The 24,879-nt window shown below is 39.5% G+C and overlaps 1 protein-coding gene and 1 long non-coding RNA gene across 2 annotated transcripts in view; one reads left to right on the top strand and one right to left on the bottom strand.

Annotated features, from left to right (window-relative positions):
- Positions 1 to 3,215: 3,215 nt before the first annotated feature.
- MYO10 (myosin X) overlaps positions 3,216 to 24,879 on the bottom strand; it is a 173,078-nt gene continuing 151,414 nt past the window's right edge. Inside the window, exons 29-41 of the mRNA XM_074873964.1 lie at positions 21,665 to 21,758; positions 20,838 to 20,893; positions 18,301 to 18,443; positions 17,679 to 17,873; positions 16,380 to 16,537; positions 14,971 to 15,094; positions 12,899 to 13,196; positions 11,073 to 11,280; positions 10,341 to 10,477; positions 9,290 to 9,410; positions 5,471 to 5,923; positions 4,911 to 5,102; positions 3,216 to 4,662 (exon numbers count right to left, since the gene is read on the bottom strand). Of these exons, the coding sequence (XP_074730065.1) occupies positions 4,552 to 4,662; positions 4,911 to 5,102; positions 5,471 to 5,923; positions 9,290 to 9,410; positions 10,341 to 10,477; positions 11,073 to 11,280; positions 12,899 to 13,196; positions 14,971 to 15,094; positions 16,380 to 16,537; positions 17,679 to 17,873; positions 18,301 to 18,443; positions 20,838 to 20,893; positions 21,665 to 21,758 (2,290 nt within the window). The 3' untranslated portion in view covers positions 3,216 to 4,551. The remainder of the gene's footprint in view (positions 4,663 to 4,910; positions 5,103 to 5,470; positions 5,924 to 9,289; positions 9,411 to 10,340; positions 10,478 to 11,072; positions 11,281 to 12,898; positions 13,197 to 14,970; positions 15,095 to 16,379; positions 16,538 to 17,678; positions 17,874 to 18,300; positions 18,444 to 20,837; positions 20,894 to 21,664; positions 21,759 to 24,879) is intronic.
- LOC141945557 (uncharacterized) lies at positions 12,843 to 16,171 on the top strand. The gene is made up of 2 exons (XR_012629553.1): positions 12,843 to 12,964; positions 15,588 to 16,171. It is a non-coding gene; the product is annotated as an uncharacterized LOC141945557 (long non-coding RNA).

The raw sequence follows: 24,879 nt of genomic DNA, 5'->3' as shown, positions 1-24,879 counted from the left end.
AACTTTAGCCAAATTTTGGAAAAATGTCTACCGAGAAGTTCATGGACAGCCTTCTGAACAGGGTAACGTGGGCAAGCAGTGCCCTCCCCCCTCAATGTACCAGTAAAAAGGAGTGACTGTTCTGTTAGAAACTTGCAACTTTAGCCTTAGAAGTTTCACTCTTCGTTTTGTTAGTGTCCCCTTTCTCCAGTCCTTCTGATGCTTAATGGATTTTTTACTTTATGATTGCCCAAAGCTAGAGATGGATGGGGGTGTTGGCATGTCTGAGAAGCAGCCTGAGTAGCTATTGCTTGTTCTAATCACACGTCTGGTGGACAGCAAGGATGATGAGGGGACTCTCTCTTCCTTCTCCTACCCCAGCCTGTTGTCTTTTGATAAAGACCAGGTAAAATCATACTACAGATGGAACTGCTCTCTGCATAGCTCACTTCTTTGGATCGCTGCTGCCCTCTTCTGCTTGTTTCCCATGGCTGGTGTAGCAGGTGTAGTTTTTGATGTGTTGCACCAACGGCCTCGTGTCTGTTGTGATGCGTTGTGGGAGATACTGTTAGTGGATTCCTTCAAGATTAACCTTTATTAGATGTTTGCTTGTGATGTGAGGTTAACTGGCATTAATAACTCGGTAGTTTGAAAGAAATAGGGGTAGATGGAAAGTCCCATCAACCAACTGCAAATGTCTGTCCCCACAGTCTCACCCACCTTGCAGCCCTGTGTGTGGGTCTATGTCTGTGGGAGAGTCTGGTGGTGCCACAGCACAGCTGGTAGCTGTGTTCCTCTGTCTGGTGGAGTGAAATGCAGTGGGTTTCCAGGGCTGGGCACCATGCAGAATGAGTTATATTCAGGGCAGTGCTGTCATATTTGGTTGGTACCCTTCTGTTTTGCTTCACAGAGCTGAACATGATCTGGAGTGCATGTGCTGTGTGAAATAGCCTGTCAGCATTGAAGAAGCTGCCACTGCTCTGCCCAAGTTGCTGTAAAATGGATTTATGCCAGCATGACTTGCAGTGCTGTAGCATGTCTGGGTTAGGTGTTTGTACTGGTGCAAACCTGTGTGTACCTGTTATAGCTGTATGCCTCAGAAATGTGAGGCTTGAAACCTAGGTTTCTGATGCAACACTTTATGGGTGAAGCAATTTCCTCTGCATAACTTGAGTAATTAAGATTATTAAGAATTCTGGCACCCTGACAAATGGATGTATGTGTATTTTGAGGCACAGGGAAAGCACTAGACTGACGCCTGAGGGCATAGGTGGAATTGAGGCACGACCAGCTTTAAGGTGTGCTAAGAGGATGATACACAATTGTTTTTCCATTGCAGCTGCCACTCTGCTCCTAGGCTGGACTGCATCATTTCTGCCCAGCCCTGTCTCTCGCAGCATGTCTGGCTGGTGGGGTCCTGGGGCTTTTCTTGCTGTGGCTGTATTTGACCTGCCAGAGTCAGAAGGTGTGGGAACCCAGCATACACCATCGACAGGGCCAGTGTAACTGCTCAGGGGTGGCGGAGCTCCCAGATCGAGCAGCAGCGCCGTGATCAGGGCTGGTCCCAAGGGCAGGGACGGGTGGCTCCGTGTGAGCTGAGCAGCCCAGCGGCAGGAGAGGGGCAACACAGCAGGAATTGCTGCTCTTCATTCTCTCAGAAAATATATGATTGTTTGAAATCCTGAAAACCACAACATGTACAGTAAAATTCCCCTTCTCTGTAGAGGGATTGGACAAGGCATGGTGTTTCTCCTAGAGCCCTTTAATTTCTAATACTCAGTTCTTTGTGATTTCTGATGCATTCAACCTAGAGAGTAGCAATACTACGGCCTGTCCAGAAATATGGATTGACTCCTTCTTTTATCAGTACTGGTAAGCTTCTATAGTGTTCATTCCTTTGAAAACACAAATCTTTATTTCAAAACAAGAATAAAAGTAAAAATGTATTCTGTGATGCAGGTTCCTCTCCTCAAATAAACTCATCTGCTACTGTAACAGAAGAGATCATAGGCAGGAATTTCTGGCTCTAGCAAGAAATTTCATGTATTCTTTGAAAAAGCTTTTACTGAAGCAAAATAATTTGCAAGAATAGATCATCCTCAGTAAGTTTTTAAATATTTTATAGTTTAAGGAACACTTATTGCTTCCAAACCCAGGTATATCTATTAGGCAGTATTTATTTTGATAACCTGTGCATTCTTCTTGTGAGTGTCAACACCTATGAAATCTTTTATTTGCCTCAACAATAGTAACTGAAGTAAGATTTGCATGGCAGGGTGGTAGAATTGGCATGAATGAAGAAGAAAAGCTCTCAGACGTAGTGGCTAAGAGCAAACATCCCTCCCAATGGCTGATAGCATCCAGAAGTCAGTCAGGAGGTAGATGACCTGGGACTGGAAAAGTGGTGCCAGTTTCTCAAGACTGTGACCCTGAACAAGATTGTCACCTTGTATATTCCTCATTTTATGACCAATTAATGATGATGATGTGTCAGGGACTTCTCTGAGCATGTTTACAAACAGCACATAGACAAAACTGAACCTTCTAACTGTGCTGGCTGAACTGTATAAATTGTGTCCTTTCAAGGATGCCTTGCTAAAGGCAGCTAAATTCTTTCTAAACAACTTGCATATGGAAAAAATCAGAAATGGTACAGTCTCAGATACTCTCCATGTGTAACTATACATACTGGGAGTTACAGTTCTTTCATTTTTCTTGTCTTCCTTAAATTAAGTTCACCTTTGCTGGGAGGGTGAGGACATGAAATTAGTAGTGTTATTTAGCAAGCCTTTAGGGACTGAGGGGTGGTGTCACAGATGGAGTGACTAAAAGTATCTGCCAGTTGGAGGAGGGTGGAGGATTTCTCATAGCAAGCCTTGTAATCTATAAAGACTGTGTACACTTAGAAGGGTAGTGCACGCTGCACTACCATGCAGTGGCTGACTAGTAAAAACAAGCCATCTTACATCAGGGCTACACAAATAGAAAAAGCTTTACTTGCACATTCCTTGTGGAGTGGAATTGCTCAGCAGTTCTTCCTCTATCCTGGTGGTGTAACTGGCACATAACCCCATGATTCAGGAAACCTGTCCCATTACAACACAAAGCACACGCACTTTTCCAAGCAAAAACATATATATATATAGCCTATGCTGTGTTCCTGGTTTGCCTCCTGAGAAGACAGACAAAATTAGGGCTTTATCGCAAGTCCAAGTAAGTATGAAGTGGAAACAGAGCACGTCACGTATTTTCTTTATTGCTGGACTTTTTTTTTTTTTTTCCAGTAAGTAGGCATGATTCCTTAAAGGCTGAGGTTTTTAATAACAGTAAGGTTTTACAGGTTTCTTTTTTTTTTTCCTGTGGATAAAAAGATACCTTTGATCAAAGTTTTGCCTTATATTACAGTATTTCTGTACAAAAATAAAAAGTCAAAAATCAGCTTATTATTAGCTGATATTCCCTGATTTATTTACAGGGTACTGTCAAGAACCTTCATCTGGCAACCAGGTAAAATAGAGAACTCTGTATTAAAGCAGTTGCATTGTATAACTGTGTTCTCCAGTCAACTCTGAAGGGCTCTGACCTTTGGCAGTCAGTCTGGGTTGGAGAGTCCAGCCACAATTAGAAAAGAGTGATATCTTTGAAAGAAAAATTTAATATTAAAAACTTAAACTGACATTATGGATAATGGACTGATAATTGTATTTCCATATTAGGGTAGTCTATAAATATTCTCAGCTACATCTCTCTTTATAATACAGCAGATACAGAATGCAGATTTCTGCTACTTATATGGTAATACATATTTGCAATAGTAAAATCAGTGTATGAAAATTTTTGAATTTACTTGTTAATAAAACTGCTTATAAAGTAACCATACAATTGTAACAACTATAAATCTGAACTATTAAAATTTACAGAAAGACTGTTTACACCATTGCACATACTTATTCCCTTTGCTTCAGAAGACTTGTGAAATACAGAATAAAATTAGTCAAATTTTACTGACAGCTCAAATGCACGTGCACAATGTGCACATCCATGGAAGCAAGGGGAAACAAAATGTTGGCGTCCATCAGGAAGGCTGCCAGCAGCTCTCCAAAAAAATATACCTTGCTCTTCTTCCCTCCCCCTTCCCACATGTATACAGGCCAGTAGATTAGTGCAGAATGGATGAATATAACTTTGTTTTCAGTGTTCTGAAAGGACAAAAAAAATCCGCTTGACTTTTTATCAGCAATTTTAGATCAATACAAGTTGTGTTTAATATTGTAAGGCACTTAATTCCTGCTTGTATTGCAGTGGATCAAGTCTTAAGGCATTTGTTACATCAACTGAAGATAATAATGCTTTGGAAAGTTTTCAACGAGCCAGCAGTTCTAGTATGTGACTATTTCACCTGATTTTGCCCTCCCCACCCTGTCGTCTTTCTAAAACAATGTTTGAAGATACTTTCCGTGGAAACTCTGGTTCTTGGTTAGCTTGTCAACAGACGTGATCAGTATCATCAGGTCGCTTTGAGGCCAAGCAGCGATACGTTCTATTTAGAGCACAGTAGAACTGGTTTTGTTTTCACCTGGAGCTGCCCTGACTTCCATGACTACTCACTGATCGAGAGGTGCTGTAGCGTTTTTTCACAATCATACTGATGTAAGCTTTCATCAGCTTTGCAATGTCAACCACCTGCCAAAAGAATATAAAGAGCAAAGTTCTTAGGTAACAGTATGTGAATGAATTTCTTTAGACGCTAACAATATAAAACTGTTGAGCTTTCAACAAAACCCTTTTGCAGTTAAACAAAAATACTCAGCACTCTTATCCATCTCATTATGTCTTCCCTTTAGCTTTACAGGGATCTTGAATGCATTTGTAACATTTGCAGCAAATACAGTAGCCTGGCTATCAACAACAGAATTCCTTCTTGTTCTTACCTCACTAGTTTCAAAAAGCAGTTCTCTCTCATCCACCACGATCTTATAGGTGTTGGCAAGTGGTGCACCAAATGACAAGATATGTTCATACTGAAACACCTCCAGAGGCCTTCCTTCCCCACGCTTGTAGACAGAAACTGCATCAGCGCTGACTCCAAGCCACAACTCTTGTGGGAATCCCCCTTCTTTACACTAGAGAAAAAAAATGTAAATTAGCAGCAAAGGGAACGGTGGGAACCACACAACACTTACTGTTGATGTTCTTGTCTGTAACCATTTTTTAAGAAGTGCATATTGCTTGTTCCTCTTTGAATGTAGCCTTTTACACTTCTCAAACTTGTTTGCAACCCATCAGGATAGCATTCTGTCCCTCTGTATTTTACGGTTAACTGGTGGATTTCAATAGCTACAGTGCTTGCTAATGGGTGCATGCTTTTAATACCATTTTATTACATCACCTGTCTGAGCATTGTGATACTGTGTTTATGGTTTCACTACACTGTAATGAAATCATCGTCTATACAGTATAAACTGTCATTTGGGTGTTCAGGAGGTCTTACCTCTACGTCAAAGAGTGTTGAGCCATAGCCAGGCCATTCCTTAATCAAAGTCATATACTTTGCCATAGCCTGCTCCTGGTTCATCCTCTGGAGTTTTTTCCATTTGTCAATAATACTAGTCCTGGAAGCTGAGATTTCCTCTTTGACCCACATGTCTAACATCTGATCCTCCTCAACCTTCTGCTTGCTGACAGAGCCACTGCGAAAACTCCTCCGCAATGTTCCTTCAAGAAAGCTGGCTCGTTTCTTTTCAGCCTTCTCTGCTGCAGTAAATGTTTTGGTTGACTGTGTAATCCGAGACTTCAGCTTTTGCAAGGGATAGACTTCTTCCATTTCTGGTACGGTGGTATGCAGAGTGTAATCTCCCTGAAGGTACTGAAGACGCAAAGCTGCAAGGACCTGGAGGGTTTCTTCAGGAGCAGGATAATGCCCTCTAATCACTGCTTCATGAGCCTATCAAGGGGAAAAAGGTAGCTTTTTATGTACTAACCAGTCTTTGACAGGACTAAGAGAGAAATGGGAAGTAGACTTACTGCCAGGCAAACCCAGGATCTGAAACAAACGATCCATTAAATAAATCAAATGTGGTAAATCTCTTGGCAAATTTGTTAAACTGGGTAAGACAGGGTTTACCAGAAGCACTGCAAGGCAACTGAAGAACTCGCTAAACTGGAATTACTGTTACTAGTACAGCTCTTAGTGAACTCACATATATAAGAGCAACCGACTTACTAAAAAGGAAAATAAAATGTAAAGGGGAGAGAATCAGGATCTAAACATCTGATTGGGAGGAAGCCATCTATGTTTAAGGGCATTAGGAAGAAATGGATATCTAGTTTTGCTTACTGCTATCAATAATCTGGCTGTGAAAACTGATGTTTCCAGCCAAACAAGCAAAGCCCGAGGACAGCTCTGTAATAAACCTCATCGAGGCAAAACAGTAAATCTTCACCGGATCCTAGACAAAGTTAGTAAAACATTTATACGTTAAAGTGGTCTGTAGCATCAGGGATGAGATTCTGAACCAAGAAGACTCTTTCAAATCCTAGCTCTTTGCACACCCATTCAAACCTTTGGAAATGTACAGCAGCTAGGATTTTTTTTTTTTTTTTCATATGACACTAATACAGGAAACAAACATGCCTCATGTCTGGAGATGCAGGAATTGAAAGCAGTTTAGTAAACACACAGATAGAGTTCACATCTACGTAAGCTAGTTCATTTAGGTGTACGCTTAGGATGGAGCTAAAATGTGCCCTTAAACGTGCAAGATGGTTTACCTGAAATTGTACACATGCAGAAGAAAGAGCTGTCTTGTGGAAATGGAAGGACAGTATTTTAATGAGAAAGAACTAAAAGCTTTTCTGCAGCGCCTTATGAATTAAAGGATTCAGATTTTTAAAAATAATGGAGGTTACAGAACTAAAACTGATGACAAAAGGGAACTTTCTTAATTGGTTGAAAAAAGTTGATGACAGACATCAAAAGCAAACAATTAGAAAAAAGAACACAGCTGATATTAGAATGTAATGTCACCTCTTTAAGGTATTGCTGTAATATTAATCGTAGGGATCGAACGTGCCATGATTTGTAACTGAAATACTATTGGTCTTGTCAAGACATAAAATATTTGGCTAAAATGGTCAGCACAGAATGCTGCATGAAAACAATCTGCTTCAGTGAATGGGCTTGTTTTAGCTGTTCATATGGGAAACTAGCTAAATCTGCCTCTTAAACCAATAACATAATGTAAAGTCTCTGATGCAGAGCTCTCATGGGTTTTCTTCTTACAGTTTGAACTTCATCACAAAGCAGAGGCATTAAATGGCTGACTCCTCTATGTGTAGAAACAATCAGAATGGCAACATTTCTAAGCCCAACCAAGGCAATCTATTGCCCAGATCCTTCAGCCAACAATAAGCAGTTCTGGATTGAGCTACAGTAGTAGGCTCTGGAAGGAGACTTTTGGTAGACTCATGATGTAATATGGTGCCTTAAAACCTAAACTGTGAACAAGGAAGAAATACTCTATTACAGTGAAGATGTTTCTGATCCTGTGAAAGGGGAAAAGGCTTCACAGAATCACAGAATCATCTAGGTTGGAAAGGACCTTGAAGATCATCTAAGTCCAACCGTTAACCTAGCACTGACAGTTCCCAACTACACCACATCCCTCAGCGCTATGTCAGCCCGCCTCTTGAACACCTCCAGGGATGGGGACTCCACCACCTCCCTGGGCAGCCCATTCCAATGCCTAACAACCCGTTCTGTAAAGAAATACTTCCTAATATCTAGACTAAACCTTCCCTGGTGCAACTTGAGGCCATTACCTCTTGTCCTGTCACTTATTACTTGGTTAAAGAGACTCATCCCCAGCTCTCTGCAACCTCCTTTCAGGTAGTTGTAGAGGGCGATGAGGTCTCCCCTCAGCCTCCTCTTCTCCAGACTAAACAACCCCAATTCCCTCAGCCGCTCCTTGTAGGACACGTGCTCCAGACCCTTCACCAGCTTCGTTGCCCTTCTCTGGACACGCTCGAGTAATTCCATGTCCTTTTTGTAGTGAGGGGCCCAAAACTGAACACAGTCATCGAGGTGCAGCCTTACCAGTGCCGAGTACAGGTGCAAGATCACTTCCCTGTCCCTGCTGGCCATGCTATTGCTGATACAAGCCAGGATACCACTGGCCTTCTTGGCCACCTGGGCACACTGCTGGCTCATGTTCATCCTGCCATCAATCAACACCCCCAGGTCCCTCTCTGACTGGCAGCTCTCCAGCCACTCCTCCCCAAGCCTGTAGCGCTGCTGGGGGTTGTTGTGGCCCAAGTGCAGCACCCGGCATTTGGCCTTATTGAAACTCCTACAGTTGGCCTTAGCCCATCGCTCCAGCCTGTCCAGATCTCTCTGCAGAGCCTCCCTACCCTCGAGCAGATCAACACTCCCACCCAACTTGGTGTCATACATATGAAAACAGAAATATGTCAGTTCTTGATCACATTAGGCTTGCTTGCCAACAGAATGTCAGTGTCTTGGCATTGCAAAAAAGCCTTACACAGAAATCTGTCTCTAGTGCCCATGTGAAAGAAATTGTCCACTGGAAGAATTTTTAGCCATTTGCAATATCGTAGAAAAGGAGGAGGTCAATTAACAATAATAAATGCCATCAGTGAGAGTTTCTGAGCAACTACAGAACTTTGTATAATAGAAATCCAACTGCTGACGCATTTAATTTTAATTATAAATCACTTTCACTTATTTATGTTTTGCAGTATGACCTCATTCTGAGCTCAGCACATTTATTAAGTGGATTTCTGCTCATCGTAGCTGTCTTATGGTTACTGCTGAGACTGGACTGATTTGTTTTACTACAGTGCCTATGAAGAGAAAAAGCTATTGTTTGATTAGTTCTGTACAGTTGCCAACATGGGTCTCTAATAATTAATTTGTTTGCCAGTTACACATTTTTCACTTTACTTCTTGCACTTTCTTAAGAAAATGGTTTTGTAAGAGAAAAATTAAAAGCAAATATTATCCTTTCTTATCCAGCTTAGACCCAGTTATCCAATTTTTTTACCACTGTATGTAAAACAATTTACAAGTAATGCAGAAGTAAGAAAAGTCATGACACTAGGTAAATCACGTGTGCTTCACTTATGTCAGGATAAGCCTATTTTGACCACTGAACTGCTTTCCTTGCACTTGATGCTTGAGTAGTAGTGCATTTAGTTAAACAGAAGCATAATCAAAACTCTCTATGCTGCCTAGATGTCTTGCTTTTTTCCTCCTCTTCAAAGTGTCTCAAATGGAACCTTTGTCCTTTACCTGCTCAAACATAAAGGCAAATTCCACGCTATCTTTTGGGACATTTTCTGTGTCCAGGAAGCAGTAGAGCTTGAAGTAGAACTTCCAGTGCATCTCCCCAGCTTCAGCAGCGGCAGCAAGCCTGCATGGTTGTGTGAAGAGAGAGAGAGAGAGAGATATCAGATCTGTGAAATCAAATGCCTTTCTAATTTGACACCTGAAGAATCTAAGCAAGGCATCAGCTTAATTTTGCTTTGTTACATCTGCTATCAATCTGGTGTTGTTGACAGGAGCTAACTGTTTTCAGCAGTATACCTGAATGATGTCATTTGAAGAGAGAGAGGGGGGGTGTATTTAGAGCCTACAGCAAAATCAAGGACTTACAAAATGTTGATTCAGTTCTCACTCAACTGTTTCTAACCCAAATTATCTTAATAAACTTTTATTTGTGGCTCAGTCTAGTGTTGATAAAAGTAATATTATTAAGTCCTGTTATAAAATGTAATTGCACAACACTTTTAGAGATTCCTTCCCCCCACCCCATTATTATGTGGATAAAGGAGGCTGATTGCCATGTGTATAACACAGGGATGACAAACAGGTATTTAGGCTTGTATTACATTTTCTTACTACAGTGCTATAGGTGGTTTCAGTTTTACTAGGAAGAAAAATATTGTGAGCTGTACTGAGGTGACTTCCATGTGAAGTCAGGCAACGGGTAGTCAGAATGGCAGTGACTGCCTGGAGTTCAGTTCTCCCAGTACTGGGGCAGCCACAATGCTAGTAATGGTGGAAAAATTTGTAGTAGTGGAAAAGAAAATGTGGAAGTAGTGATGAGTATTACTCTAATGGTGTCAAGACAGCGGACAACCAAACACAAGTAAATAGGTGTCTCTAATTCTTTCAAGAAAAAAAAAAAAAGATGCTTTTGTTCCAGAAATGGCCATGTGTGTAATTCAGCTGCATCATCACAAACAAGCAAGAGAAAGAGAAAATTCAGCATTATTGACACTGAAAATTTATTTAATTGCTACTTATTAGAGTGGTAAGAGAGAAAGAGAGGTGCACTCACTTTTCAAACTTTGCCAAGACATCAGCGACAATGGTTCTGCTTTCAATTGCTTTATCAGTAGTACCATTGTATTCAAACAAAGCAAACATATTTCGGCTATCCTCCATGGCTAAGCCACGAATTAACTTTTCAACCACCTAATGAAAAACAGCACATGAAAAAACCAGCATAGAAAAGCATCACTAGAGAGTAAGACAAATAATTAGAAGAAAATTCAGAGCTAGGTTTTACATGAGGCTAAAAATGTTGCTAGCGTGTTCTCATCAGCAGTAATAACTGTTGTCAAATTCTACTTTAAGTTTTATACTAAATAATGCTTATTCTTTCAGAATATGTATGTGCTATCACCTGGCCAGATATAACCCCTGTATTTCATGAACTCAGCAAGAGTCTTCCAGTTTTAGGAAGCGACTTGGCTCTCATACACACCAATATCTACCGAAGTTATTCCAATGATGCCTCGACTGAATTGCTTAGTCTTTCCTGTAATTCTTCCTGTAAGAGGGAACTGGGTAATCCTCTGCAGAATAAAGACAGTTTTTATCGCAGGGATTTCTTCAGAACACGCTGGAGGGTTGAAGGGACAGCACTGTAAGCCTTCCCTCCTCTGAAAGGAGAGACCAGTATAGAAACCCCCAGCACTCCCGAAGTTTAACACTACTACTGCCTGGAATTGGCATGTAAGGGGAGACACTGATTTTGTGCCAAAGGCGTTCTGTCACCACTTCTCACCTCTCCAGCTGTAGTGTGAGAGTTGATTGTAATCTTACAGGAGCCCCCGCCGTGGCAATAAACTGTGGATGTCATTTCCTGCCTGCCGATCAGAGCTTCTATTTCATCCCGCGACGGCACGAACTCTCTGCATTTGGTTTTCTTCAGAGATTCATAAGTAAAAAGTGCATATTTCTCCATTTCAGTTCCTGGAAACTGGTCACGAACCCTGTGAGACAAATATTACTACTTTAAGCTGCCAGGCTGTGAAACAGAAAGTTTACTTATTTGAGAATGTTTTTTTTCCCTGAAAGTACTTCTGTGTCCAATAAGTTATTTACCTGACACGCTCAAAGGTTTATTTTCACTGTCAAGGAAAGTGTTCTAACTTGTGATTTACTGTGGGATAACTTATATACATTCATAATTTTGTTCTACAAACCTAATGGAAAGAAAAAAAATGAACTACTTTTATAGTATAAACTACAGGAATCTTGTAATGACTCAGATTTGACAGCAAGATAACTATGAAAATCTTTTAATCAACTCCCCTTTTTTCAGTAACAGTTGTTGAATGAAGACTAAACTGCACTAAGGTACTACAGAAAAAAAGCAGTAAAACATATTTGACTGCTCAGTTTTGTGGAGGTGTCACTTAGGATACTTGATTTCTATTCCTCATTTTCTTAAAGATTCTCTCCAAGACCTTACTGTTCAGCAGTTAGTATTATGAGTATTCAGTAACAACTTCAATGAACTCAGCTCTTAATTACGGAAAACTGTTGAATCCAGGTAGCTTTCAGAACAGAGTGTTTCTATAATATTTCCAGTGATAAAATATCAGCTTCTTAGAGCTACTAAAGTTTAATTTATGTGAAAGAGCACAGTGATTCATGATCTGCAAGGCATAAAAATATTACTGCAGGATTACAGAAATGCTGTAAGATGACTATGCATCTACAATATTGAAACCAACCTACCAATGTTGTGCAATTTTTTTTAACTAGGAGGCCAGTTTATGAGCTGAGTTAAACTGAGAAAGAGAATCAATGTTGGATTTTTTTCATTTTAACAGTTATATAAAGTGATTAATATTTTTCACTGATCTTACTTTGCTTGAAAGGTACATCTTCTATACAAGCATTTTACAAATACTTATAGCGTAATTAGATTTAGCAAAGTGATTAACAAAGTCCATGCTCTAGCAGAAATACAGACAAGACTTTTAAATTATTGAGAACAGTTTGTTGTTGTTGGATTAACTTTCCTAATGACACAGTCTGCATTCTTCTGCATCACAGCAAGAGGAACTCCACATTCTGGTTAATGCTGAACTGTCAACAATGATTTTTTTTTTTTTAAATGGTAACTAGTATCTTAAAATTAGATTTGCGAGCAGACATTTTTACTCCAAATACATCTTTAAATATGATGATGTTCTGCTATGTGCATGGTGCATACCTCATAAAAGTAAGGTAATCAGGATGAAGAATTTGTAACAGGTTGATTTGGATGGCTGAGAATGGGACCTGGGGGTACAGGCTGCAAGTCATCTAAGCAAGTTTATACAACTACAGAAAGCCTCTCTTTTGTCAACATTAACAAATTGTGCATTCAGTTCTGTGGGATTTTGCTTGATTCTTCAAATGAGAATAATTCCACCTAGATCAACTCATACACGCTTTTCCTACAACTTTTTTTTAGATTCATTGTTTGGCATAACCATTTCACTAAGTGAATGCATCTTCAAGCCTCACTTCAAGATACCTAAACACTGTTACAAGTTGTGGTGAAGAAACCAGTGAGTGAAAAAACTTCTCTTGCTTTAGTAGTTCAAAGCTTCTCACCTTTTGAGATGGAACTTGAGATATTTGAGGATGCTGCGACTCGGCAGAAATGTGCAACTCATGCAGGTGAGTATTTGCCAACTATAGAGGTTGCCCGCGCTCCCAGGGTTAGGCACTTTATTGGTCTGCTTGATGAGCTGACAGTACAGCTCATCTCGAAGAGGTCGTAAATCATGTCCTGTTTGGAGGATGCCTTGGATTATAGGGATGGGATCAGACATAGACTCCAGCTGCTGTAAAGAATTAAATATCTTGATGGCTTCATCCTGCAAAGTTGTGTAGCCTTTGTCTTTCAGCACTACAAAAGAAAAATAGGGAGAAAGGTGCTTAGACTGAGATATTAAAGAGAAAGCACTCAGGCTTAATGTAGGAATTACTTAATGCTATTCTGTGACCCTTATTATGCAGGATATTAGAATGGATCTTTTCCATTTCAAATGTATGATGCAAACTCATTTTATGAGCTATTTTGCTATTGAGATTTGTTCCAAATTTAATGAAATCCCATTCTGACATTTTCTGACAACACAACCTCAAAAGCCTATCTTCCTTGATCAGTTTTCTTCATGAAGAATCTTCCTTTCAGAGCAATCCATACTGATGAAGTGTCTATCACTTTTTTGTGGTCACAAGAAAGTGATAATCTAATCAGATCATAAGTGAGGTAAAGCATGACTGCGTTACGGAAAGCTACAAAGATACACGGCATCACTTGTCTACAGCAGTACCATTTTAATTAAAGCCAAACAAAATACTGCTAAACTAAATCATTGCCATGACACTGCAACTTGCGTTTTCCGTGCTGGAAAAGGTGGTGATTGTTTTTGTACTACAGGTTATTCAACATGGGCTAGCAAATTTTACAATCTACTTAAAAGAACCATGCAGTTCTTGGGTTCAAGAGATGGAAGAGATTGCTCTGATGTCTGAATCAGTTAGGCCTACTAACCATCAAAGCACAAAACAGTACAGACATATGTTATGAATATGAAGTTGCTAACCTGACATTATAACTATTACAGAAAATAACTAGAACTCAACTGCAAGTCAAAGCAATAACTGAGCATCAGTCCATCTGTGGAGCTACATTTAGTATGGAAAGACTTTGGCAAGGCTTCTACCTCAGAGGGAGCTAGCTCATCCTGTCCATGGGGAATAGAGAGCAACCATGCTGCACTCCAGCATGGCACAACCAGCTCAAGTGCTGAGAAGGTCAGAACTGTGCCTTGCCACTGTATAGGAGTGGGGGAAGAGAAGGGAAAGGTTTCTCCTAGGATTTTCCTTGTCATTTGAGCAGAAGGATATCACTTGAGTTACCAGGAAGTCTCACCTGAAATACCTCAGCTTTTAATCAACTGTGACCTGCTACCCTCCTCCCAAGGCTGAAACTTCTGATCTGAGTTATACCTTGTTTAATACGCAGTTGGAAAATAAGATAAGAAAATCCATTTAAGGACACCAAATTCACAACCATCAATAGCTCTGAACCATTCATTCAAAACAGACTTCTAAGTTAGTGACTGAGCCAAGGATATTAAAAGACATGATTACACCCATTTCAGGAATAAATGAACCATTACTTTTTAAAACCATGTCCATTCAAATGTTGTTTCCCATAAATAATGCTTCCCACCACAACTGATGAAACTCACACTTGTTAATTGGAAGTTGTGGCTGTTGCAGCTCCCCACATGGGGTAGGAAGCAACAATGATTTGCGAAGGAGAATATGATTCAAGGAGACTGAATTAATTTGGTTTAGTTGCTTATTTCAGTGCAAGGCCTTTCAAACTCGGTCTTCTTAGCTGTGTTGCTGAAGGTAACAAACTTATTACAGCAGCAATAGAATCCTTCCTTTCTGTAACACCCACACAGGAGCACCATGAGCCCATGGCTCTATGCTAGACAAACTCTTATTCTCTACCTCCCAGAGGAGAATAGGGAAACTTGTCTATTTGTATTATAAACACGTATTTTGTCTACCATTACTTCAGTATACCCACTGACTAAAAAATCCCATCCTCTGATTTAGTCTTTCATAAGGAAAAGTGTTTCTAAGATTGAAAAACTTACAGTTTAGATTGATATCCCCATACGGCAGTGGCAGTAATGGCGAGTGCAACGGATGGTGAGTGTAACGGAGAATAGGGTTTCTCTTATAAATCTGTTCAACCACATCAGCATTTAGGCAGTTTTCCTATTGAGGTAAGAAAAAGGCAGGATTTGGTGTTCAGCATTAACAATAGTGCAACGCTTTGTACCCTTAGGTTGGCTGTGAAAAATATCAGTGTTTCCACCACTATATGGTGCTAAATCCAGTTGTGGGCACTGTGGCTGCCATGGCACTCTGCGGGCTATGAATGCTCAGTATCTACTAACCTCAGGTCTTGCATAAGCTTACTTTATCTATGCAGTAGAAAACAAACCACGGCAGAACTGCAGGAGACGAAAATGAAGTTTCACAACATTTTTTGAAGTGTGCTTTCATTTTACAGTCACTTTTACTCCAGTATTTCATAACTAGAATTAAGACATCTTATTCAAGCTTTATTTAAAAATATATCTCCAGAACAACTAATTGGCCTTTTCAGTTAGAATCTACAGGAGCTGCCATAACAAAATAGTCCAGAAAAACTGCTTCTGTAAACCTGATGCACCCACTCTGACATTTAAATACTGTTCTTTCTTAGGCCAAGTTTGACAGATGCGTGACCACTGTCTTCTGTCAATCCTGAACTTCCACATATGTCTACTGCTCTGAAGAACAGCGTTCATAGCCTTGAAATTTTGGACCTGATACTTCTTTTCCATGAAAGAAGAGGTGCCACTCTCTAAGGGAAAAGATTAGTAGCAGTTGTCCCCTCTTGCCTATTTTTTTGGCCTCTTCTGAAAATCATCATCCTCTCTCCTCAAAGCACATTAGGAAAAACCTCCAGAAGGACATTCTCTGGCTATGCATGCAATGTCTCCAACAGGACCATAAAGCAGTAAGCATTAATTGGATGTTTCTCATCACTGAGAGACATGAGATGCTTAGGCCATGCTATCACAGAACAAGAAAGGAACCATAACGAAAAAAAAAAAAATCACAAGAGCTGTCTAGTCCACCATCCTGGTGTGCTGCTCACTGTGGACATAGCCAAACAGGTCTGCTAACTCATGAACTTGCACACTGCGCTCTACTGCCAGGTACAGCAATGTCTGTCAAGTTACACAAACCAGTAAAACTTGTTACTGTTTTCATGGAAAAAAAGTTATCCCTCTTGCCCTCCGAGTCGCACTTCATATTTTGCTCTTTTACTGTTTAGATAGAAATTCCTTTATTGGGTCAGTGAACACATTCAGGTTCCACAATTTCAGTCCATGTCACTGTGTGATTAAAACTTAAATTTTCTCCTTTATCGCCCAATATGGCAAAGCCAACACTAAAAAGATTTAAGCAACCATTCTTTCCCACCCAACGCCCTCCTGTTTGTGCCTACCTTAATATCCTGAATAAGTTGTTGAGTTGGAGTATCAATTGGCGCTTTTGTGTCAATCACATTCTGGATGGCACTTGACCAACGGGTCGCCTCATTAAGCAATTTTGTATAGAGACGGTAACAATGTTTGCGTCCGTATACAGTTACATTCCAGTAACCTAGCACAACAGTAAAAATTATTAATCATAGAAGCTGTATCTATAAAAATACCCCAATTTCTATCTAAAACCAGCTGTAGTCCCATCAGACCCTGAGTGCTGCATTCTGGATCATGCTGGTAGTTTTTCAGGAACTAAGAAGCTGTACCAGTAATTAAGTACCATAATACCATATGGTATTAAAAGAGATTCTCTCCTTTAAAAAAGTCTAGGAGCAATCTCAGAGTACAACCACCATCACACAGCCTCCATTTTATCCAGTAATCTTAGTAAAAGTGACCATAAGACAACACTATGGAATACTGTTAGCTACTTGTAGCTTGTGGGCCCTACTTCTCCAGTCCTGTCTGGAACAGGAAAATCTGAGACAGTCTTGCTTTTATGTGGCAGTCTTTCATCCTCTGTGGCACACTTACAAACAGATATAAAGCATGAACTACCTCTTCTGTAAACAATTCATTAATTTCACACCAAGGTAGTGGCAACTATGATAGGAAGAGCGTTTCAGTTCAAATTCTCTCTCTGCATCATTGCATAGGCTTTTCATGAAGCAGACACAATTAAAGAAACTCTGTTTCATCTTTCACTAGCGAAAGCTTCTTTGAAGTGTCAGTGACCCCAATAAGATTATATAGGACTGTCATCAGTTGCTTCTCATTTGCAAACAGCCACTTCCGAGTTGAAAACTAGTTTTGAAAATGCACAGGGGAGCTGACTCAGGTGTAGTATGTAGGTTAGCACAAACTGGACTCCTACTCTAGATCTCCCTACACTTGCTCCACCAATGTTAGTCCTCATAGTTCTCAGCATATAAAATAACATATGAGGAGAGTGCTACCCATATGTCTTTCCCCAGGTCTTTGATGTGTAAGTGTTAAGTGTTCACACTAACTTAGCAGCAGTGTCAGTCTATGATAACTTGAATGTTGGTGACAACAAATTTTACTCCTATATACATTATTACCTCTGTTTTTTCACCCAGTAATTCCCTGTAAAATGCCTCAGTGACTTAGGAACCTGATTTGTTCAAAGTGCAACCATAATAATCCATTTAAAATATTCTTATGCGTTGTTTGCTGCATTACTAGGTAGTAGGACAGAAGGTAACTGACACCGTATTTGAACAAGAGCAAACAATTACCTGTCTCTTTGAAGATTTTTTCATCAGGTGGGACCACTGAGCAGAGGCTGTTCAGGACCAGCGTACCCAATTTCAAAGCATTCTTCTCTGAACTCTTGTAGTAGTCCAAAGAATTGTGCGTCAAAACAAACCAACGCTTCTTTAGTTTTAATGAAGACATCTTTGGGTTGTTCTTTACTTCCTTGTGTAGCCATCCTGTTAAAGACACAATTTGAATCACACTTTTTTTTTTAAACAGAGTTGGACAAAATTAGGTTGCTAAAAGTTAGTTGTATACTTTCAACAAGAAAAATATTACTTGAATTGTTTAGCCCACATATTAAACAACTTCGAGTAAAATTCTCAAATAATGAAATGATGAAGATATAATAAGATTAATATTAAAACTTTTCAACTTTGGTGTTTACCTAGAAAAATTCTTTTGTCATCATTACAGTGTTTTCTTACATGGTACAGCAGGAGGATAATTTCAGCCGTATTAATTTGTGAGTAAACTCCACTGTACAAAGATGAGGCACCAACACTACCACACTGGCATATTATCCAGATTGTATTGTGGGAACAATCTTTCCGAAGCGTAATGGATGTTACTTACTTTGTTACTTCCCCACTCAGTTCTTACCCCTCACAATGAATTCTTGTCCCTCCACTCTAGTGTCCCCCTTTGACCTCTGAAGCAGTGTTATCCAGTGATGCATCTCTTCAGGAGTGTCAGCATTACAGTGAAGAACACGATTAGCAGTGATGATCACAAATGAATTGGGTCTATGAAAATAAATGAAGATTGAAAAAGCCGTTACAATCAACATACGTACTGTTTACCTCACCATAATCATAAACACTGTCCATTGTTTGCATTTTCTATGCAGACAAATACTGTCCACCTCTAATGCTTTTATTTCAACACCACTAAACCTAAAAAAAAAATTAAGCATTTGAAAACACTCAATTATGTTGGATTCACACCAAAATGCTCGGGCTCTGAATAGGGGGAAAATTTACATTAAATTGCAACTTGTCCTGTCTCAAAATGAATCTATGGTGAGAAAAACCTCCAATCTTTAATCAGCTTTGGATGTGAATCAGAACTCTATTTCAGGGTCAGATCTATTTAGAGTGTCTGCTTCAGTAGTTACATTAGCTAAAACCAACTACAATTTACAAAGGTCTATAGTGAAGGAGCATGTGAACACAGATTCTTTTATTTTTAATGCAGTGCAACCCAATTCGCAGAGACTACAATCTACTTTTAATGAGAGTCTGGCTTTTACCCAATCCTACACCAGGATTCACTGAAGCATGAAGAACTAGCCCAAGAGAACTGTGCTTATGGCTCTCTGGATTAGAGAGGCAGGTTCTTCAGCCTACGAACACTTCCTTTTATAACCCTTTACCATCAATTTTTTCATCCTGGAACACACAGTTTTCAAGAACTGTATCAGATGTAGAAAATGGGAATGATGCAGTCTGGGCCACCCCATGCATGAAAAGCTCACAGGCCTTCCTTTTTACAGTTCTTGCAAGAAGGTAACTGGGTAGTAATTAGAACCAATCGAAAAACTTCATGGGGATGGAGAGGTTCATCCAAATATGATACCATTCTCCAAAACCAGTGTGTGCCATGTAAAAGCTAGATGGATGACAAGATAAAGAAAAAAGTAAATAAAACTATTAGGAAGAAAAATCAGAAAACTGTGTGAAGGGAGGTTACAATAAATCAAGTAACATGAGAATTGTGTACGTTATGTTAAAAGTTATCTACAGCTAGTGCTCACCAGTGCCCTATACAGAGGGGGGTAAGCGAGTGATCAGAATGCAGTGTTTTGGTCACACTCACTATGGTGCTGATGTGCTACATTATGCAGCAAGAGTGGTGGATGAGGACATGAGTGGGCATATGAACTGAACAGAGGAATTTTGTTGACCGTGTTTTAAAATGTGTGAAGAGGAGGCAGCTTTAGACTGAGCTACATGAAGCACACTCTACAAAGCTGGATAATGGGATATACAGGACAGAAGCTGTAAATGAGCTGCAGCAAGAGAACTGAAAAAGGAGAGTGCTAAGGTATAAACTAAGGTAGATCAAGCTATCAAACAGGAGGTTATGATCAACAATAGCCAGCCTTCCAGGCTTCTCTCTCCTCCATCCCAGTTTAGGAAAATGATGGAAGCCCTGTTTTGGGGATTCTTTCTGAATCCAGATTCAAAGGGTTCTCTGCTCAGCTTCTCTCTTTTGAGCTTGCAATGGTGGGTTCATATGTGTCAATATAAAAATAATCTATTGCCTTTATTAGTCATATTTGTTTCATAATTGATTTAGACTCAGAGAACTAAAAAAAAATTACAAGAAAAGAAATCTGTGTGAAAAATGCTTACAGGAGAAATGTCTTTCTAACATAAAATTTTGAAAGCTCTGGACATTTGTGTTGTATTGTTTAGGAAACCTGGGCTTATAATCACTGTTACTTGTGGCATCAAGGTCTTGGCAGGCCAAGGACAGACCCGTAACTTACACCCAGCTGTTTCACATGTGCACAATAAGGAAACTGGAACAGACTCCTACAGTACAAATAGCACCTCACAGCCTTACAAGCAGGTATGTATGACCAGAGTCATAGCCTGAACCCAGATTACTTTTTATCCCACAAAACACTGTTCCTAGTTCAAGAACTAAGAATATCCTGATGGTTATTTTTTATGCTGCATTGTCTTATTTGTTAAAAGACGTTTTTATTCTGGGAAATAATTCTCATCCCTGTAGAATACAACATTCTTGTGTGAGAAGCTGAACAGAAAAATGTTAAAATAAATTTTTCTGTCTACTATATTGCTGAAGGACTCAAAAATAAGCTGCTCTTTTCAGAAGCATTACTTGTATGAATGAAAGAAATAGTTAATCTTTTACTTTTGGATCACTTCAGTAGCTGAACAGTTCATATACAAAGCAGTGTCAGGGAAGTTAGTGAAGCCCCCACAAAAAAAACATTCCTATTCCATGTTTTAACATGTGGTGTTTAGTACTATGAAAAGAGAGGTAATAACGAATCACTTTAATACATGGTTGGTCAGTAGAATATACAGACTAAAATATAAAGCATCAGATTTTGTCTAGAGAAAGCAGAAAAAGAAAGGAAGTCACCAAGCATGGTTCTGACTTACCTATCTGGATTGTCAGCAGCACAGACAGAATCAATCAGTCCTACATCGAGTGTACCCTATAAATAAATATCCATCCAGAAGAGGAAGACATTTACTATGACATTACTCACAGTACTCTTCTCAGAGACAGGTGAAAGGGGTAGCAGATTTGATCAACCAAAATGAACTGCAGATTTGGGCATCAATTTCTCCTAACAAAACTGCTGAGGAGAAAACTAAAAGACTCAGATAATCAGATCCACTAAAAGATTATCTCTGGTTAAGCTGGAGGTAGCTTAAGAACTGCTCTTATTCTTCTATGCTTCCAAACCTGCTTGAATTTTTCACCAGAAGTGCCATCCCAATATAAATGGCATCCTCTCAGAAAAAAATTCTGAAGCCATTATGCAGAAGTTTTTATTTCCTTTGCTTGATATTAGGTTCCAAATGGATCCCATTTATTCCCAGTGTATGTTGTACAGAATAAATGCAGGACCAGAGAAATCTCAAATTTTCGACTATTGGGTTTTTAATTTACTCATTAACTGTATCTCTGCAAAACTTCAAACTCAAGCATACACTATGGTGTGATAGGGAACTGGACCAGAAAAACACAACCCCAAAACCAACACTCATTTTTCATCAAGGTGAATGATGGGAGAGGAATCAGAAGTCAGACTGTCTTCTTGTGTAACTACAGGACCAAGGACATGGAGCCTCTACCCAGTGTCACAGCTACCACCGCATTTAAGGAAACCTAGGTTGTGACTCTCAGAAGCTGTGGCCACCACAGTGCCCCTGTCTTCTAAAAATACTTGATTTGAAAAGTTCTTCAGATTTACACTTACCACAGCATTCTGTGGATTTGCCTGCTCATCATGCATCTCTCTGATCTCTTGCTCTGTGGACGCATGGACTTGACTCAGTACGCTAAACCACTGGCTGTGGAGAGAAAGACAGCAGTGTTAAGTAAAATGCTGCTTCTGTACAAGCCCTCTGTCACCTTTGTTCTGCAGAGATCTAGCAGGTTCTGCAGGTTTTTGAAATTGCTTAAGATTCTTTTTGTCAACATGCATAAACACAGTAAGGCTTTATGTCAGTTCAAGTAATACCAGGTACAATCAAGCTCCTCCAGATCTTCCACCCAAGCTCATGTCATACCCTTCTTCCTGAAGACAAATACTTTGTGCAAAAAGTGCCATCTCTGAAAAACTGGCAGTAAGCACACTGAAACATCTGAGTGCTCAGAGAGTATTTGTAACACATTCCACAAATTTAATCTGGAAAAAAATACACTACTAGCTGAACACAAAGACTTTAATGGGAAACCCAACCTTCAGGTTGTAAATTCTGCTCATCGATAGTGTGACTAGTAATAGTTTCTTGCAACGATACTTCTGCAAAGATCACTGAAGTTCATCAAGTCCTCTGTAGAAGCACAACTGAGAGGGAAAAAAGAATAAAAACTCCAAGCAAATACCTCTACATTTTTTGTTCCCTATGGAGCATTGGAAAATCCAGCTGCTAGAAGGACCAGTGAAGTTGAACCAGAGCCAATTTGTGCCACTCCAGTGGCCTTGTATATACCCACAACAGGAAAACTAGCAGAGGGGTTTCCAGTACTTTGGCTCCTAGTGCTGAGCAGCAATTGCAGAAGGATTTAATTCCAACCACACCTTCTGCTTCTGGGAAGTCTCTACCCTCCTGGCACTCGTATATGATAAAGCTCAACTGCTCTAAGCAATCCCACTGAAATCTGAGGGCAGAGCTTGGCCTGTTCGGCAGGTTCCTGAATGCCATTCTTTGAGATATGAATTTGCCATTCTAATGAAAACCACCTGGGGCCAAGTTTTCAAAGGGCTCAAAAGCCCAAGCCTTTAAAACAGACTCCTCACTTTTCTGCAGAGTCTCCTCCACCCCCACCAGGTTGAGAAAACATGCAAAACTACTGGATTTAAATATAAAGCTGTCTTTTCTGCAATTCCTTATAGTCACAGAATTTCCTCCTAGGACACTGAAGTGCTGCCTCCTTAACTCCAGCATTCAGAAGCCTGCTATACCCTATAAGGTAGATAGATGGAAGCTGAACTGCCAAAGTAGTCTGTCAAACAGTACTGTAGCTGCCAAATCCTAAATCCTTTCTAACAGCTTATGCTTTCATTAGAAACAATGCAAAGCATGAAGAAAAAAGCAGATTTAGAGTGCCTGACAATGAAGAAGATGAGAACATATTTAGTTCTGATCCTTTTGTTAAGACTCAGAGATACAAACAGAGAGGCTGTGCTTAACACTTACTTTCCTGGATGCAAGACAACGTCACTGAAAACCCCCCAAAACAAGGGAAGGGTCATCTAGAAAGAAGGAACCATCAGCTGAAGAAAATTAAACCTCATCTACCAAAAAATTCCCACAAATTAAATTCAGCTTTCCTTTCTGGTCTCAGGAATTGCAAATGTATTTAAATGTCAATCTTCTATGTAAAAACAAAAAAACATTTCATAGCACTGTATGCACATTTAGTAATAATTTATTTTAAAGAACAATTCAGAGTTTTCATAATTTCATGTAATCTTTGTATAAACAATGAAAAAGAAATTAATCATGGCACTTTGCAAAAGACAAAGGCAGATTTTACTCTCATATTGCTTGCTTTCTTCTTGGGACCTCCTTTGTTTTTCAGCCAAGTCCCAGAACCCAGGAATAGCAAAAAAGACAGACTAGGGGTGTGAAAGGAATAAACCCTCAGCAATGGCTGCCTACTGAAGCATTACTTCTTTCCTCAAATACACTTCCATGATCAAAATATTTATTCCTTTTTTGGGGAGGGTGTCAGGTTTCTCTTGTTTTTTCCCTTCATTTGAACAAAAAGCAACCTCAGATCATGATCTAGCCCATATACAAAATATTTTTTCAATAGCAGATCCAGAACCAGCACAGTCCAATAATTTTGTACTTCACTTTTAACAATGACAAACATTAACAAGGCTTTGCCTTATTAAGCCTATCTGCAAATCCTTACACATCTCCCTCATTAAAGTCTTCTGGGATGACTGAGAAAAAAGAAACATGAAATACACTGGTAAAAAGTAATTTAATCTGGATGGTGTGATATGTGTAGTATATGCAACAATAGGTATAGTGTCTCCTCCTCCATGTTTAAGAAAAAAATGAAAGTGATGCATGACAACAGACAAGTTTATGCTCGTAATTTCTTATTGGTCCCTAGGGCCTACACACAAATCTAACAGAAGAGACTTTAGCTAAGCCTTCATTTTAAAATATACTCACATCACACAAGAATCTTAATAACTGCTGGAAAGCTCATAACTTATTTTAAGTGTAATTTTAAAGATGCCTAAAAAATGAAGCATGATTCTGCGTTGTAAGCATTGCTAAATTTATACTCAGTCTCCTGTGATATAGAAAGGTATTATACCTTTAAAAAGAATGGAATATAAGCAACTTTCAAGTCTTCAGAGCAAAGTAGCTCAAATGATGTTGACATAGGCATCCTGTATTCTGGCCTTGGGGCAGCAAGGCAGTGGGTAATAAGCTTTGATTACTAAGTTCACTTTATTTAAATGCTTGATTTTTATGGGCAAACATATTATTATCTTGCATGAACTGTAGTGCGGGGATTTTTTATTTTTTTTTTAAAAAGATGCACTACAACTGATCTGACAAGTCGAGCTTCCTCCTCACCTACCAGCCTTCCCCTACAGTTTCATATAGATCCTTTAGCAACAAAAGCAAGAGCCTTTTTAAATCAGCAGAAATGGAAACACTGTCTTGAATGCTGCTCTTAGGAACATGCTTTCACCCTAAAATCCAGGGACCACATTACAACCTTTATCTAAAAAAATTTTAGGCTCTGCTTAGGCAAACAGATCCCGACCCTAAAAAACAGTACTTTATTTCAGGCAGATTACAGGGTCTTAAATACTGATTTAATCTATGCAGCTAAACGCAGGGGTATATGGGCTAAACTAATGCACAAAACAAGCGTCAATGGCTGATGACTGCCTCTCCACAGACATACTGTGTTTCAGAAAGTTGCTAGTAA

This window comes from Strix uralensis, chromosome 1 (genome assembly GCF_047716275.1).
Source record: "Strix uralensis isolate ZFMK-TIS-50842 chromosome 1, bStrUra1, whole genome shotgun sequence".
NCBI lineage: Eukaryota > Metazoa > Chordata > Aves > Strigiformes > Strigidae > Strix > Strix uralensis.
This window is presented reverse-complemented; position numbering and strand designations above follow the sequence as displayed.